Source organism: Phocoena phocoena, chromosome 2 (genome assembly GCF_963924675.1).
Source record: "Phocoena phocoena chromosome 2, mPhoPho1.1, whole genome shotgun sequence".
Classification (NCBI taxonomy): domain Eukaryota; kingdom Metazoa; phylum Chordata; class Mammalia; order Artiodactyla; family Phocoenidae; genus Phocoena; species Phocoena phocoena.
The window spans coordinates 43,113,066-43,129,417 of record NC_089220.1 but is presented as its reverse complement, the minus strand read 5'-3'; the positions used below and the strand labels follow the sequence as shown (position 1 = coordinate 43,129,417).

At 38.7% G+C, this 16,352-nt stretch overlaps 1 protein-coding gene across 1 annotated transcript in view; it reads right to left on the bottom strand.

The window, feature by feature from the left end:
* The window catches only part of SLC35F4 (solute carrier family 35 member F4), a 292,727-nt gene that overhangs the window by 26,507 nt on the left and 249,868 nt on the right, over positions 1-16,352 (bottom strand). Inside the window, exon 2 of the mRNA XM_065872284.1 lies at positions 720-905. Within this exon, the coding sequence (XP_065728356.1) occupies positions 720-905 (186 nt within the window). The remainder of the gene's footprint in view (positions 1-719; positions 906-16,352) is intronic.

Here is a 16,352-nt window from a genome sequence, read left to right as displayed (position 1 = left end):
GCTTGAGAGCATCTCTGGGGAAGGCAGTATGATGTCCACCACCAAAATGTAACAGTATTGGGCAGCAGCCTAATGGACCCAGCTGCATTTTAAAATGATAAGTTTGCTGGGAAACCCATGGATATATTAAGGTAATTTATCTAGCAATTCCAGTAACCCAGGAGTTGGTAAGTGGTCAGGCACACGTGAGGAAATGCCAAAGGTCTTGATTTAATAGTAAATGCTGATCCGGGAGACAACTGAAGTGAAGGAGGTGTAAAATTGGGAAAACTAGAAGAGCTACAAGGACTGGCAGTCCTGATAAAGACAAGAGCAGAGTCTGTGATTTTTCTGGTACTTTTATTCTTCTCAGAATGGTTACAGTGTGCTAATACTAAATCCCAGGATTGAGGTAAAAGATGCTGGCTTTTCACATCGGGAAGATGAGAAAACTAGTTTCCTTATAGACTTCATTAGAAGTCACTGTTTCACCATATGTTAAACCCTCCAATTATAGGTTTTGGTATTATTTCTCTGCTACACTGTACACCGTACATCATTAATGGATTATATCTGCACATTTCCTTTCTTCCTTCTCCTCCCACTTGATAAACTTTCCCCACATGCACTCCTGAGAGTCCGTGTAACATCTCTACATTCTGTGCCAATGGTGAGATCTTTCATTGCTGGCTAGAAGCTTACCAAACGTACTGTTATTTAAGAGGAGGTTACCCGTATACCTGATCTGTTCTGCCTCTCGGCTCTGTGTCCGCAAACTCCAGAGGATCCTCGACTCTGAAGTTCAAGAATAGGAGCAGAAGAATCTTCGGTGACAGACAGAGGGGACAGTTGTCTGCTGACGCTACTGTGTGAACTGGGGCAGTTGGCTCCCGGTTTACATCGAGTAACTGATGATCTGGAGGTACCTGGGAAGAAAGAGTTCATACCAGTTTGAGAATTTCCTGAAGGAAAACAGATTTTTAAATGCCTTGGCAGTAAAATATATGGAACATTCATTGAGTTCATTTCTAATTTTAAAAAAGGGGGTCCTAAAAAGAGAATGCTATGTTGGCAAGGTCTGTGTCCCTAAGACAAAGGGTCTTTTTAGATAAATCCATTAACTGGAAATGAACATTAGAAAATGGTGTTTGGGTTGACATATCTGTTCTGAATTAGAACTGTTATCACAGTCAAGTAGTTTACCTCAAGGAAAGCAAAGTGATGATACGCTGCTTCCTCCCTTTTCTTCGTAAGGCTGACTGTTGAATTCCTAACTGGTAAGACTGCCAACAGGGTCTCCTATTAAATCCACTATACACTTTTCCATTAGATTGATCACTAAAATCCAACTTGGTTGTGTCTCTCTGCTCTGGCTAGGACTTCCAATATGTTGAATAAAAGTAGTGAGAGTGGAATGCTTTCAGCTTTTTCACTGTTGAGAATGTTAGCTGTGGGTTTGTCATATATGCCTTTTATTATGTTGAAGTAAGTTCCCTCTATGCCTACTTTCTGGAGAGTTTTTATCATAAATAGGTATTGAATTTTGTCGGAAGCTTCTTCTGCATCTATTGAGATGATCATATGGTTTTTATCCTTCAGTTTGTTAATATGGTGTATCACATTGATTGATTTGCAGATATTGAAAAACCCTTGCATCCCTGGGATAAATCCCACTTGATCATGGTGTATTATCCTTTTGATGTGTTGTTGGATTTGGTTTGCTAATATTTTGTTGAGGACTTTTGCATCTACGTTTTTGCATCTGTGATATTGGCCTGCAATTTTCTTTTCTTGTTATATCTTTGTCTGGCTTTGGTATCAGGGTGATGCTGACATCACAGAATGAGTTTGGAAGTGTTCCTGCCTCTGCAAATTTTTTTGAATAATTTAAGAAAGATAGGTGTTAATTATTCTCTAAATGTTTGGTAGAATTCGCCTGTGAAGCCACCTGGTCCTGGACTTTTGTTTACTGGGAGATTTTTTTTTTTTAATTACTGATTCAATTTCATTACTGGTAATTAGTCTGTTTATATTTTCTATTTCTTCTTGGGTTAGACTTGGGAGATTGTACGTAATTACGAATTTCTTCTAGGTTTTCCATTTTATTTGCATATAGTTGCTCATAGCAGCTATGATCCTTTGTATTTCTGCCGTGTCCATTGTAACTTCTCCTTTTTCATTTCTGAGTTTATTGATTTGGACCCTCTCTTTTTCTTGATGAGTCTGGCTAAAGGTTTATCAATTTTGTTTATCTTTTCAAAGAAATAGCTCTTAGTTTCATTGATCTTTTCAATTTTTTAGGCTTTATTTCATTTATTTCTGCTCTGATCTTTATGATTTATTTCCTTCTACTAACGGGTTTTGTTTGTTCTTTGCTTTCTAGCTCCTTTAGGTGTAAAATTAGATCGTTTATTCGAAATGTTTTCTTTTCCTGAGGTAAACTTGTATAGCTATAAACTTTTTTCTTAGAACTTCTTTTGCCGAGTCCCATAGATTTTGAGTCATTGTGTTTTTGTTTCATTTGTCTCCAGGTATTTTTTTATTTCCTATTTGATCTCTTTAGTGATTCATTGGTTGTTTAGTAGCATATTGTTTACCTCTACATGTCAGTGTTTTTTGCAGTTTTTTTCTTGTAGTTGAATTAGAGTCTCATAGTGTTGTTGTTAGAAAAGATGGTGATATAATTTCAATTTTCTTAAATATACCGAGGCTTGATTTTGTGGCCTAGCATGTGATCTATCCTGGAGAATGTTCCATGTGCACTTGACAAGAATGTGTATTCTGCTGCTTTTGGGTGAATGTTCTCTCTCTATATGTATCTGTTAATTTCATCTGGTCTAATGTGTCACTTCAGGCCAGTGTTTCCTTGTTAATTTTCTGCCTGAATGATCTGTCCATTGATGTAAGTGGGGTGTTAAAGTCCCCTATTAGTATTATGTTATCGTTGATTTGTCCATTTATGTCTGTTAATATTTGTTTTTATGTATTTAGGTGCCCCTGTTGGGTGCATATATATTTACAATTGTTATATCTTATTAGATTGATCCCTTGATCATTATGTAGTGTCCTTTTTGTCTCTTGTAACAGTCTCTACTTTAACTCTATTTTAGCTCTGTTTTGTCTGATAAAAGTATTGCTACCCTGGCTTTCTTTTGATTTCCATTGGTATGGAATACCTTTTTCCATCTCTCACTTTCAATCTGTTTATGTCTTTGGATATGAAGTGAGTTTCTTGTAGGTCTTGGTTTTGGATCCATTCAGCCACTGTATGTCTTTTTTTTTTAATAATACATTTTTAAATTGCAATATTGCTGATTTACAGTTTGTGCCAATCTCTGCTGTACAGCAAAGTGACTCAGTTATACACATATATACATTCTTTTTAAAAAAATATTCTTTTCCATTATGGTTTACCCCAGGAGATTGGATATAGTTCCCTGTGCTATACAGTAGGACCTTGTTGTTTGTCCATTCTAAATGCAATAGTCTGTAATAGTTTGCATCTACCAACTCCAAACTCCCAGTCCATCCCTCTCCCCCTCCCCTTGGCAACCACAAGTCTGACCTCTGCCTGTGAGTCTGTTTCTGTTTTGTAGATAGGTTCATTTGTGTCACATTTTATAAGTGATTTGTGTCACTGCATATAAGTGATATCGTATGGTATTTCTTTTTCTCTTTCTGACTTACTTTACTTAGTATGATAACCTCTAGTCACGTCCATGTTGCTGCAAATGGCATTATTTTGTTCTTTTTTTATGGCTGAGTAATATCCCATTGTATATATGTACCACTTCTTCTTTATCTATTCAGCTGTAGATGGACATTTAAGTTGTCTCCAAGTTTTGGCTATTGTGAATAATGCTGCTAGAAACACAGAGGTGAATATATCTTGTTGAATTATAGTTTTGTCCAGTTACATGCCCAGGAGTGGGATTGCTGGATCATATGGTAGTTCTATTTTTGGCTTTCTGAGGAACCTCCCTACCATTTTCCATAGTGGCTGCACCAACTTACATTCCCACCAACAGTGTAGAAGGGTTCCCCTTTCTCCACACCCTCTCCAGCATTTGTTATTTGTAGACTTTTTAATGATGGCCATTCTGACCAGTGTGAGGTGGTACCTCATTGTAGTTTTGATTTGCATTTCTCCAATAATTAGTGATGTTGAGCATATTTTCATGTGCCTATTGGCCATCTATATGTCTTCTTTGGAGAAATGTCTATTAAGGTCTTCTGCTGATTTTTCGATTGGATTTTTTTTTATTGTTGAGTTGTGTGAGCTGTTTATACATTTTGGAGATTAATCCCTTATCTGTCACATCATTTGCAAATATTTTCTCCCATTCCATAGGTTATCTTTTTGTGTTTTTTTTTTTTTTTTTTTTATGATTTCCTTTACTGTGCAAGAGCTTGTAAGTTTGGTTAGGTTCCACTTGTTTATTTTTATTTCTATTGCCTTGGGAGACTAACCTAACAAAACATTGGTACAATTTATGTCAGAGAATGTTTTGCCTATGCTCTCTTCTAGGCGTTTTATGGTGTCATGTCTTATGTTTAAGTCTTTAAACCATTTTGAGTTTATTTTTGTGCATGGTGTGAGGGTATGTTCTAACTTCATTGATTTACATGAGGCTGTTCAACTTTCCCAGAACCACTTGCTGGAGATTGTCTTTTTCCCATTTTATATTCTTGCCTCCTTTGTTGAAGATTAATTGACTGTAGGTGTGTGGATTTATTTCTATTCTGTTCCATTGATCTATATGTCTGTTTTTGTACCAATACCACACTGTTTTGATTACTATACCTTTGTAGTATTGTCTGAAGTCTGGGGGAGTTATGCCTCCTGCTTTTTATTTTCCCCCTCAGGATTGCTTTGGCAATTCTGGGTCTTTTATGGTTCCATATAAATTTTTAGATTATTCTAGTTCTGTGAAAAATGTTATGGATAATTTGATAGGGATTGCATTAAATCTGTAGATTGTTTTGGGTAATATTGCCATTTTAATAATATTAATTCATCCAATCCAAGAGTATGGGATATCTTTCCATTTCTTTGAACCCCCTTTAATTTCCTTTGCTAATGTTTCATAGTTCTCAGCATGTAAGTCTTTCACCTCCTTGGTCAGGTTTACTTCTAGGTTTTTTTGTGTGTGTGATTTTAAAAGGAATTGTTCTTTTTTTTTTTACATTCTCTTTCTGATTTTCATTGTTAGTGTAAAGAAATGCAACCAATTTCTGAATGTTAATCTTGTATCCTGCTGCTTTGCTTAATTCATTTATCAGATCTAGTAGTTTTTGTGTGGGTCCTTAGGGTTTTCTTTATATAGTATCATTTCATCTTCATGTAGTGACAATTTTACCTCTTCCCTTCCAATCTGGATACCTTTTATTTGTCTTCTTGTTTGACTGTTGTGGCTAGGACTTCCAATACTATGTTGAACAGAAGCTGTGAGAGTGGGCATCCTTGTCTTGTTCCAGATTTTAGTGCAAAGACTTTCAGCTTTTCACTGTTGAGTATTGTATTAGCTGTGGGTTTGTCATAAATAGCTTTTATTATGTTGAGATATGTCCCCTGTATACCCACTTTGGTAAGAGTTTTTATCATGAATCGATGTTGAATTTTTTCAAGTGCTTTTTCTGCATCTATTGAGATGGTCATGTGGTTTCTTAATTTTCTTTTGTTAATGTGGTGTATTACATTGATTGATTTGTGTATGTTGAACCATCCTTGTGAACTTGGTATGAATCCCACTTGGTCATGGTGTATGATTTTTTTTACGTGTTTTTGGATTCAGTTTGCTAATACTTTGTTCAGAATTTTTGCATCTATATTCATCAAAGATATTGTCCTGTAATTTTCTTTCTTGGTGGTATCTTTGTCTGCTTTTGATATCAGGATGATCACGGCTTCATAGAATGTTTTGGGGAATGTTCCCTCCTCTTCAGTCTTTCGGAAGAGTTTGAGAAGAATTGGTAAATATAAGTTCTTTGTATGTTTGGTAGAATTCGCCTGTGAAGCCATCTGGTCCTGGACTTTTGTTTGCAGGGAGTTTTTAAAATCATTACAGATTCTATTTCACTGCTAGTGATTGGTCTGTTCAAATTATCTATTTCTTCTTGATTCAGTTTTGGTGGGCTCTGTGTTTCTAGAAGTTTGTCCATTTCTTCTAGGTTGTCAAATTTGTTGGCATATAATTGTTCATAGTATTCTCTTATTGTTTTTTGTATTTCTGCGGTTGAGACTTTTCCTTTTTCATTTCTTATTTTGCTTATTTTGGTTCTCTCTCTTTTCTTCTTGGTGAGCCTGGCCACAGGTTTGTCAATTTCTTTACCCTTTCAAAGAACCAGCTCTTGGTTTTATTGATTTTTTTCTATTTTTTAAAAAATCCCTATTTTGTTTCCTCCCTGATCTTTATTATTAACTTTCTTCTGCTGAATTTAGGTTTTGTTTGTTCTTGTTTTTCTGATTCTTTTAGGTGGTAGGTTAGGTTGTTTATTTGAGATTTTTCTTGTTTTTTTGAGGAAGGCCTGTATTGCTATTAACTTCCCTCTAAGAACTGCTTTTGATGCATCCCATAGATTTTGTATGGTTTTGTTTTCATTGTCATGTGTCTCAAGATATTTTTTAATTTTCTTTTTGATTTCCTCATTGACCTGTTGGTTTTTTAGTAGCATGTTGTTTAGTCTCCATGTAATGATTTTTTTCTCATTTCTTTTCTCTATATCTTTGGATTGGAGCATTTAGTCCATTTACATTTAAAGTAATTATTTATATGTATGTTCTTATTGCCATTTTGTTAATTGTTTCTTGGTTGTTTCTGTAGGTCTTTTTTTTTTTAATTCCTTTATTCTTTTTTCTCATCTCTTGTGATTTGATGACTATCTTTAGTGTTATCTTTTTCTTTTTTGTGTGTGTATCTATTATAGATTTTTGGTTTGTGGTTACCATGAGGTTTTCATATAGCAATCTATATATATGCATGATTGTTTTAAGTTGCTGATTTCTTAATTTCAAATGCATTCCAACAACCCTGCATTTTACTCTCCTCCCCTCACAATTATTGCTTATTGTGAATATAGACGATTTTACCACTTTTGTCTTTTAACCTTCCTACTGGCTTTGTGAGGGGATGATTTCCTACCTTTACTGTGCATTTGCCTTTACTGATGAGCTTTCTCCTCACATGATTTTCATGTTTCTCACTGTGTCCTTTTTTGCTTAGAGCAATTCCTTTAACATTTCTTTTAAAGCTGGTTTGGTGGTGCTGATCTCTTTTAGCTTTTGCTTGTCTGTGAAGCTTTTGATCTCTCCATCAAATCTGAACCGAGAATCTTGCTGGGTAGAGTATTCTTGGTTGTAGGTTTTTCACTTTCATCACTTTAAAAATATTGTGCCACACCCTTCTGGCTTGCAGAGTTTCTGCTGAAAAGTCAGCTGATAACCTTGCATGAGTTCCCTTGTACATAAAGTGTTGCTTTTCTCTTGAAGCTTTTAATATTCTCTGTCTTCAATTTTTGCCATTTTATTTACAATATGTCTTGGTGTGTTCCTCTTTGGGTTAATCTTGTATGGTACTCTCTATACTTCCTGGATTTGAATGTCTGTTTCCTTTCCCAAGTTAGGGAGGTTTTCAGCTATTATCTCTTCAACTATGCTCTCAACCCCTTTCTCTCTCTCTTCTCCTTTTTGGACACCTATAATGCAAACATTAGTGCACTTGATGTTGTCCCAGAGGTCTCTAAATTGTCCTCATTTCTTTTTATTCTTTTTTCTGTTCAGCATAAGTGATTTCCACTACTCTGTCTTCCAGCTCATTGTTCTGTTCCTCTGTATCATTTAGTCTACTGTTGATTCCTTCTAGTGTATTTTTTCATTTCAGTTATTGTATTCTTCATCTCTTTATATTTATTCTTTAATTTTTTCTAACTCTTTGTTAAAAACTTCTAACTTCTCACTCTGTGCATCCATTCTTCTCCCAATTTTTTGATCATCTTTACGATCACTATCCTGAACTCTTTCTCAGGTAGATTGCCTGTCTCCACTTCACTTAGTTCTTCTTCTGGAGTTTTATCTTGTTCCTTCATTTGGAATATGTTCCTCTGTCACCTCATTTTGCCTAACTTGCTATTTTTATTTTTATGTACCCCCTGGTAAGTTGTTCGTATTTCCTGACTTTGGAGAAGTGGCCTTCTGTAGGAGACATCCTATGAGTCCCAATAGCACACTCACCTCTTGTCACCAGAGCTATATGCTCTAGGGGTTCCTTCTATGAGGACTGTGTGGGTATTTCTTTTGTGGTGAGCTGACTACACCAGTGGTCTGGTAGGTTTATTTGGCCCTGGTATGGTTAGTTGCCAGGTCCTGCCTTGTGCAGAGGCTGTCAGCTGCTGGTTGGTGGGGTCTGATCATGAGGCAGCTGACTGCAGAACCCTGGAGGTTCCAGGGCTAGTGCTGTGTTACTGGTGGGCAGAGTCAGGATCCAGGAGAACCTGGGGCTGTTGCCCACCTACTGGTGGATGAAGCCAGGTCCTGGGGCTTGTGCTAGCCTACTGGTGGACAGAGCCATGTCCTGGGGTCTGGTTGCAGGGCCTAGGGGTCCCAGAGCAGGTGTCAGATCTCTGGTAGGTGGGCTGGTTCCTGACATGGTTGGCTGCAGGGGCTGGTATCTTGAAGCTTGTGTTGGCCTCCTAGTGGGCAGGGACCAGGCTCAGCCAGTTCCAGGGCAGGCCTAGTCCATAGACTGGGATATTGCTGTTTTTTTTGTGGATGGTGTCTGCCTGCTGGTGGGTTCAGCTGGGTCTGAGGCTAGGACAGCCTCCTGGTGGGTGGGGCCTGGGCCCCACATGGTCCCTGGCTGGAGGCCTTCGGGGTCTTGGGTCTATTGCCTGTGCACTGGTGTGTGGGGACAGATCCTGGGCCCTCTGGTGAGGAGGGCCATGTCCAGAGGCGGCTGTGGACCCAGGGGGTCTTAAGGCAGCTTGTCTGCTGGTAGGTGGAGTTGTGTCAGTGTCCATCTGTTTGCCCTGAGGCATCTCAGTACTGGTGCCTGCAGACTGTTGGGCTGCAGTGGGACTGGGTGCTGTGGTAATAATCTAGAAGGAAGATTCCAGAATGGTGTTACCATGTGGTAGAAGGAGCTCCCCAAAATAACTGCCGGGAGTCTATGTCCCTAGGGTGAATTGGAGTTATCTCCTGCCTCTCCAGGAGACTCTCTAGAGCTCAGAAGGTAGGTCTGACCCAAGCTCCTACCAAATTACTGCTTCTACCCTGGGTTCTAGAGCATGTGAGACTTTGTGTGAGTCCCTTAAGAATAAAGTCTCTATTTCCCCCAGCCCTCTGGGATTCCCAAAATAAGCCCTGTGGCCTTCAAAGCCAAATGCTCTGGGGGCTTGTCTTCCCAGTACAGCACCTCTGGGCTGGGGAGCCTGAAGTGGGGCTCAGACCTCTCACTCCTTTGGGAGAACCTCTGCAGCTGTAATTATTCTCCTGTTCGTGGATTGCCCACCTGGCGGTATGGGATTTGTCTATATTGCTACTCCGCCCCTCCTGCTGTCTCATTGTGGTTCCTTCTTTATATTTTTAGTTGCAGAATATTTTTTCTGGTACGTCCTGTTTTTTTTCATTGATAGATGTTCTGTTAATAACTGTGATTTTGGTGTGCCTGTGAGAAGAGAAGAGCTCAAGGTCTTCCTACTCTGCCATCTTGTGCCTCACAGCTATGTTTCTAATTGAATATTTTAAATTCAATTAAAAGAGGCTGTCTAAAATTCAGGGAACTCTCATTTATTCATGTTCTTCAAGAGGGGTGACACTCAGATACTCCAAGAGTAATTTTTAATTTATCTTTCAGGTATCTTGTGTAATTTATGTTTACATGAGGTGTGCCTTCTTGTGGCATTTTGTGATTACTCAGCAGTTGTAGGTGGAAAGGAGGAAGTCCAAAAATGGGTTGAGTACCAAGTTGAGATGGGGTTGAGATAAAATATTGGCCATAGTTACTAAAAAGTTGGTAAATTACATGTAGATAGCAAGTGTTGAATTTGTAAGCCAAACTAGTGATTTCTCTTTCTTCCTCATTTTCACTGCAGTGTTATGTCCTGGCTTCTCTATCTCCTGGTCCTTATGCAATATAGCTCAAATCTCATTGCCAGCTGCCAGCTGCCTCCCACTTGCTGATTCATGGAAGAGACCCGAGAATAGCTGAGCCACTGGAGGCATTTAAACCATTGCCCTAAAAAGGCAAATTTAAACTCAGAGCCAGGCCCAGAGGCATGTTCAGAGCTTGGTCCATGAAACAGTCATCTCAGGCCCTGGAAATGAAGACACTGGCCCATGCTATATGGTCTTGTACTATCAATTAAAATAAAGCCAGTGCTGACAAAAATATTCAGAATGTCACCTGGGATACAGTCAAGGATCATAAATAAATCATATTTATATTGTATTTTATATGCCACAGTGAGTGCCTGGGTATTTCAAATTCAGTTAGTGAACAGTGTTCAGACTTTGACAGGTATTGAGGATAAACTGCATTAGGAGTGAAGGATTGGAAGTCTCCCATTAGTCACACTAGATGGTCCCCGGCCTCTTGTAAAGACATCTGCTCACTTGAGCCATTGTGTTTGGGCCACCTTGTGCCATTTTTCATAATTGTCCAGGCATAAGAATATGGTTTCTTCATCTGCACTGGTTAGGCTCTGCATGCTTCCCAAATCAATTTAACTCAACAAGTAGTTACTAAGCACCTATTCTAAGGCAGGCATTGTGTAAGGAACAGGAGTTAGACAAATGATGAATACATGGTCCATGACTTCATGGAACTCTCGACATAGTATTAGAGTCAGACATGTAACCCATTAACTATAATGTGAACAGGAGAGCAGGAAGAAAGGGAGTGAGTGGTTTATTCAGCCTGGAGTAGGAAAGGTTCTATGGGGCTTTGAAGGATGAGCAGGACTTTGCCAGGCAGAATTTTATGCTGAGTCAGAGAAAATTGTAGAGCAAATACTCGAGTTGGAAAGTGTATGCTATGAAACTTAATGGTAAGATGCTCAACTCTAAGATCCTGAATTCTGAGTACAAAAGAGCACTGAAAATCCCATCCTTCTATCCTTGCCTGTTACTTGAAAAGGAACTTTGGTATAATTGAGATTCAGAGAGAACATCATGGTTAAGAACACAGGTTGTTTAAATCTGGGGATACCTGGTAGGAATCTGGCTCAGCCATGTATAGTTGCACAACACTGAGACAGAAGATGTCCATGTAATCTCTCTCAGCCCCAGTTTTCTCTCCTGTTCTACCCACATCTGAGGAGTGCTGTATGGATTAAATGGTCCATAGAACATACTCAAGAAATGTATACTGTTATTACTAATAATGACCAGGTAAACAGAAATGACCATTTGTTCTATTTTACCAATCACAATGTTTGACTTCATGAAATAGAAATCCAAACTGAACTGGTTTAGCAAAAATGGGGAGTTTTTATGAGTTTAGCAATCAAAGGGTAGGATGGCCAGGGACGTTCCTAATCCTCAGGAACAGCTGGAACCCAGGGCATGGTGTAGCTGAACAGCACCCCCATTTCTCACTGCTGGATGCCAGATTCATTTCTCCTCACTTGGCTGCCACCTGCCTTCCTCTGCAGAAAACCTGGTTGTTCAAAGCCCCAGTGTTTCCAATCTCATAGCTTTAGCCTCCTGGGAAAAATCTAGCTGTCCATAGTCAAAAAATCTTGAAGAAAGAACTTATGTATTTTACTGATTCCTGGTCCAATTTCTGTCGCCAGAGAACACTGCAACAGGCTGCAGCTCCCAGGAAAGTATGGGTGGAGCTGGGCAGACAGTGCCTTGGGTTTCCACTTAGAGACTTCAAAGCAAAAAGGGCAAAGAAGAACTACAGCTGCTGAGTAAGCAAATGCCTAAACAGATGGAGGACAAGGGGTGGGGGTCTCAGATAACAACTTGAAAAGCCAAGCTGATAAAGATTGGGAAAATGTCTTTGGAAAGTAGGTGAGAGAGAAGCAAAGTGTCAGGTGAGTTTCTGTGTGACTGAGTGCAAGATGACTTGGAAGATAATGGATAGACCAGACTCTATTATTCAAACAAAGGCCCTGCCATTGACTCTTATTTCCCATCAGCACAAAACATCAATGAAACATTTGGTTCTACTAAGCCCTATGCTGAAAACAGCTACAGATCTTATCCTGAGTTGCCCCAAACTATGGTGATTACCTGAAACACCACATGTACCACAGGCACCCAAACCTAAAGAGATAATGGAAACACAGAAGGCAATTACACAATCCAGGGGAGGGGAGAGGGAGGTGGGGTGAGAGGGATAAGAGTTGCTATATGATAAGAAGCAGAATAGTATCCTGAAAAGACTTCCCTGAAAAGCAGGACACCAAGTGGCTGATAAATCACTTGACCTCTCTTTGTCTGCATTTCTTCTGCTCTGAAATTTAATAATTGGACAAACGATTTCCTAAATCCCTACAGCTTTCTCTTCTTTGATTTAAAGATTTTTCAAACAAGCATCTGAAAATCATGTTTAATCATACAACAAACTTTGTCTATTTTCAACCAACTTCTTTTTTTTAGCCATTTATATTAGTCAAGGTTCCAGAAGGAAGAGATAACAAACTCAATTTAGGATAATTTATTAAAAGGTGGTCAAGATATAGGGCAGTGCTTCTAGCATCACCTGGGAGCTTGTTAAAAATGCAAATTATCAGCAGCCATCTCAGACATATGAATCAGAAATTTTGCCATGGGGGTAACTAGTAACCTGGGTTTAAGGAGCCCACCAGGCGATTCCAATGCAAGCTAAAATTTGCAAACCACTGTGGGTGAGAAACCAGAGCGGGTAGGGCAGTACCCAGGTTTAGCAGCAGCTCTTACCACACTTGGGCCTGAAAGGACAAGGGGAGGGAATGCTTAGAAAAATCTGGAAGGAGAGGGTTGCCTGACATGAGTTATGACTTTTCATTAAGGTAGGCATTCATCTGGGGGAGCCTGATAATACTCCCTTCCTTTGATATCCTATAGGGACTCCCCATTGGTTATTAAATTGAAGCCAGAGAGCAAGAAAGTCTGTTTTGTAGTCCCTAGAGTTCTACTGCCAGAGGCAGGTGTAGGAGGGGCAAAGAAGCCATCTGATATCCATGTTTCTACAATAGGATTATAATCACAAAATCAGGGGTTGGACCACGTGATCTTCTAGCATTAAGCTTCTTTAATTGATGATTCTTCCAATCAGTCTCTTGCAAATTGTATTTTAAACATAAAACTACCTTTTATTAGTTTGTTTCTCTTAAATATCTGTGAAGCTGTTTTAATCACTGACAAAACATCAAAGACAGAAATGTAATCCTGAATTTTGACTTGGAATTGGTTGGAAACCGTAATTATTACTGTGACATTTTGTCTTATAAAAAGAAAGAAAACATCAGTAATTCAACAAAAGATTACGTGAAAAGCTGTATTTCAGTTTGTTGTCTCATATTCCATTGACTTCCAATGGCAGTAAATATTCTTTCTAGTAAAGGAATACTGTTATCAGCAATGGTTGGATTTTCATAGAAGACCATATGGAATTTGCCAAAATTTCTTTTTAAAAAATTTAATTATAGTTGATTTACAATATTCTGTTAGTTTCAGGTGTACAGCTTCAGATTCTTCTCCATTATAGGTTATTACAAGATGTTGAATATAGTTCCCTGTGCTATACAGTAAATCCTTGTTGTTTATCTATTTTATATATAGTGGTGTGTATCTGTTATTCCGGTCTCCTAATTTATCTCTTCCCTCCTTTTTCCATGTTGGTAACGATAAGTTTGTTTTCTATGTCTGTGAGTCTTTCTGTTTTGTAAATAAGCTGATTTTTATTATTTTTTCAGATTCCACATATAAATGGTACCATATTTGTCTTTCTGCCTGACTTCACTTAGTATGATAATCTCGAGGTCCATCTATGTTGCTGAAAATGGCAATATTTCATTCTTTTCATGGCTGAATAATATTCCATTGTGTGTATGTGTGTGTGTGTGTGTGTGTGTATACACACCCATATATATACCACATCTTCTTTAACGATTCATTTGTTAAAGGACTTTTTTTTTTTAATCTACCATATTCATTTCCTTTTTTAAAAAAGACTTATTTATTTTTGGCTGCATCAGGTCTTAGCTGCGGCATTCAGGATCTTCACTGAGGCATGCAGGATCTTTCGTTGCGGTGCACAGGCTTCTCTCTAGTTGTAGCATGTGGGTTTTCTCTTCTCTAGTTGTGGCGCACAGGCTCCAGGGCACGTGGGCTCTGTAGTTGTGGTGTGCAGGTTCCAGAGTGCATGGGATCTGTAGTTTCCAGCACACGGGCTCTAATTGAGGCATGCAAGCTCAGTAGTTGTGGCAAGTGGGCTTAGTTGCCCCATGGCAGGTGGGATCTTAGTTCCCTGACCAGGGATTGAACCCACATCCCCTGCATTGTAAAGCGGATTCTTTACCACTGGACCACCAGGGAAGTCCCTGTTGATGGACATTTAGATTGCTTCCATGTCGTGGCTATTGTGAATAGCACTGTAATGAACATCGGGGTGCATGTATCTTTTTGAATTAGAGTTTTATATTTTCCAGATACATACCCAGGAATGGGATTGCTAGATCATATTGTAACTCTATTTTTAGCTTTCAAGGAGCCTCCAGACTGTTTTCCATAGTGGTTGCACCAATTTACATTCCTACCAACAGGGTTCCCTTTTCTCCACACTCACTCCAGAATTTATTACTTGTAGACTTTTTGATGATAGCCATTATGATTGATATGAGGTGATACCTCATTGTGGTTTTGGTTTGCATTTTTCTAATAATTAGCAATGTTGAGCATTTTTTTTCATGTGCCTGTTGGCCATCTGGATATATTCTTTGGAGAAGTTTATTTAGGTCTTCTGCCCATTTTTTGATTGGGTTGTTTGTTTTTGATATTGAGTTGTATGAGCTGTCTGTATATCTTGGAAATTAAGCCCTTGTCAGTCATATCGTTTGCAAATATTTTCTCACAGTACATAGGTTGCCTCTTCATTTGTATATGGTTTCCTTTGCTGTGCAAAAGCTTATAAGTTTGACTAGGTCCCATTTGTTTACTTTTGCTTTTATCTTTTCCCTTGGGAGACTGATCTAAGAAAATATTGCTATAATTTATGTCAAAGAATGTTTTGCCTATGTTCTTTTCTAGGAGTTTTATGGTGCTATGTCTTACATTTAGGTCTTTAAGCCATTTTGAATTTTTTTGTGTATAGTATGAGGATGCATCCTAACTTCATTGATTTATATGAAGCTGTCAAGTTTTCCCAACAGCACTTTTTTTTTTTTTTTTTTTTGCTGTGCGCGGGCCTCTCACTGTTGTGGCCTCTCCCGTTGTGGAGCACAGGCTCCGGACGCACAAGCTCAGCGGCCATGGCTCACGGGCTCAGCCGCTCCGCGGCATGTGGGATCCTCCCAGACCGGGGCACGAACCCGTGTCCCCTGCATCGGCAGGCAGACTCTCAACCACTGCGCCACCAGTGAAGCCCCCAACAGCACTTTTGAAGACTGTCTTTTCTCCATTGTATGTTCTTGTCTCCTTTGTTGAAGATTAGTAGGTGTGTGGGTTTATTTCTGAGCTCTCTATTCTGTTCCATGATCTATATATCTGTTTTTGTGCCAGTACCACACGGTTTTGATTACTGTAGCTTTGTAGTATTGTCTGAAGTCTGGGAGAGTTATACCTCCAGCTTTGTTCTTTTTCCTCAGGATTGCTTTGGCAATTCTGGGTCTTTTGTGGTTCTGTGTAAATATTAGGATTATTTGTTCTAGTTCTGTGAAAAATACCATGGGTAATTTGGTAGGGATCACATTAAATCTGTAGATTGCTTTGGGTAGTATGGCTATTTTAATAATATTAATTCTTCCAATCCACGAGCAGGGGGTATCTTTTCATCTCTTTGAATCATCTTCAGTTTCCTTTATAGTTCTCAGCATATAGGTCTTTCACATCCTCAGTTAGGTTTATTCCTAGGTATTTTTTTTTTGATGCAATTTTAAACAGGATTTTTTTTTTTACTCTCTCTATCTGATATTTCATGGTTAACATAAAGAAATACAGCAGATTTCTGTATATTGATCGTGTACCCTGCTACCTTGCTGAATTCATTTATTAGTTCTAATAGTTTTTTAAATTGAAGTATAGTTGATTTACAATGTGCTAATTTCTGCTGTACAGCAAAGTGACTCAGTTATACATATATATACATTCTTGTTTTTAACATTCTTTTCCATTATGGTTTATCCTAGGATATTGGATATATTTCCCTGTGCTATACAGTAGGGCCTTG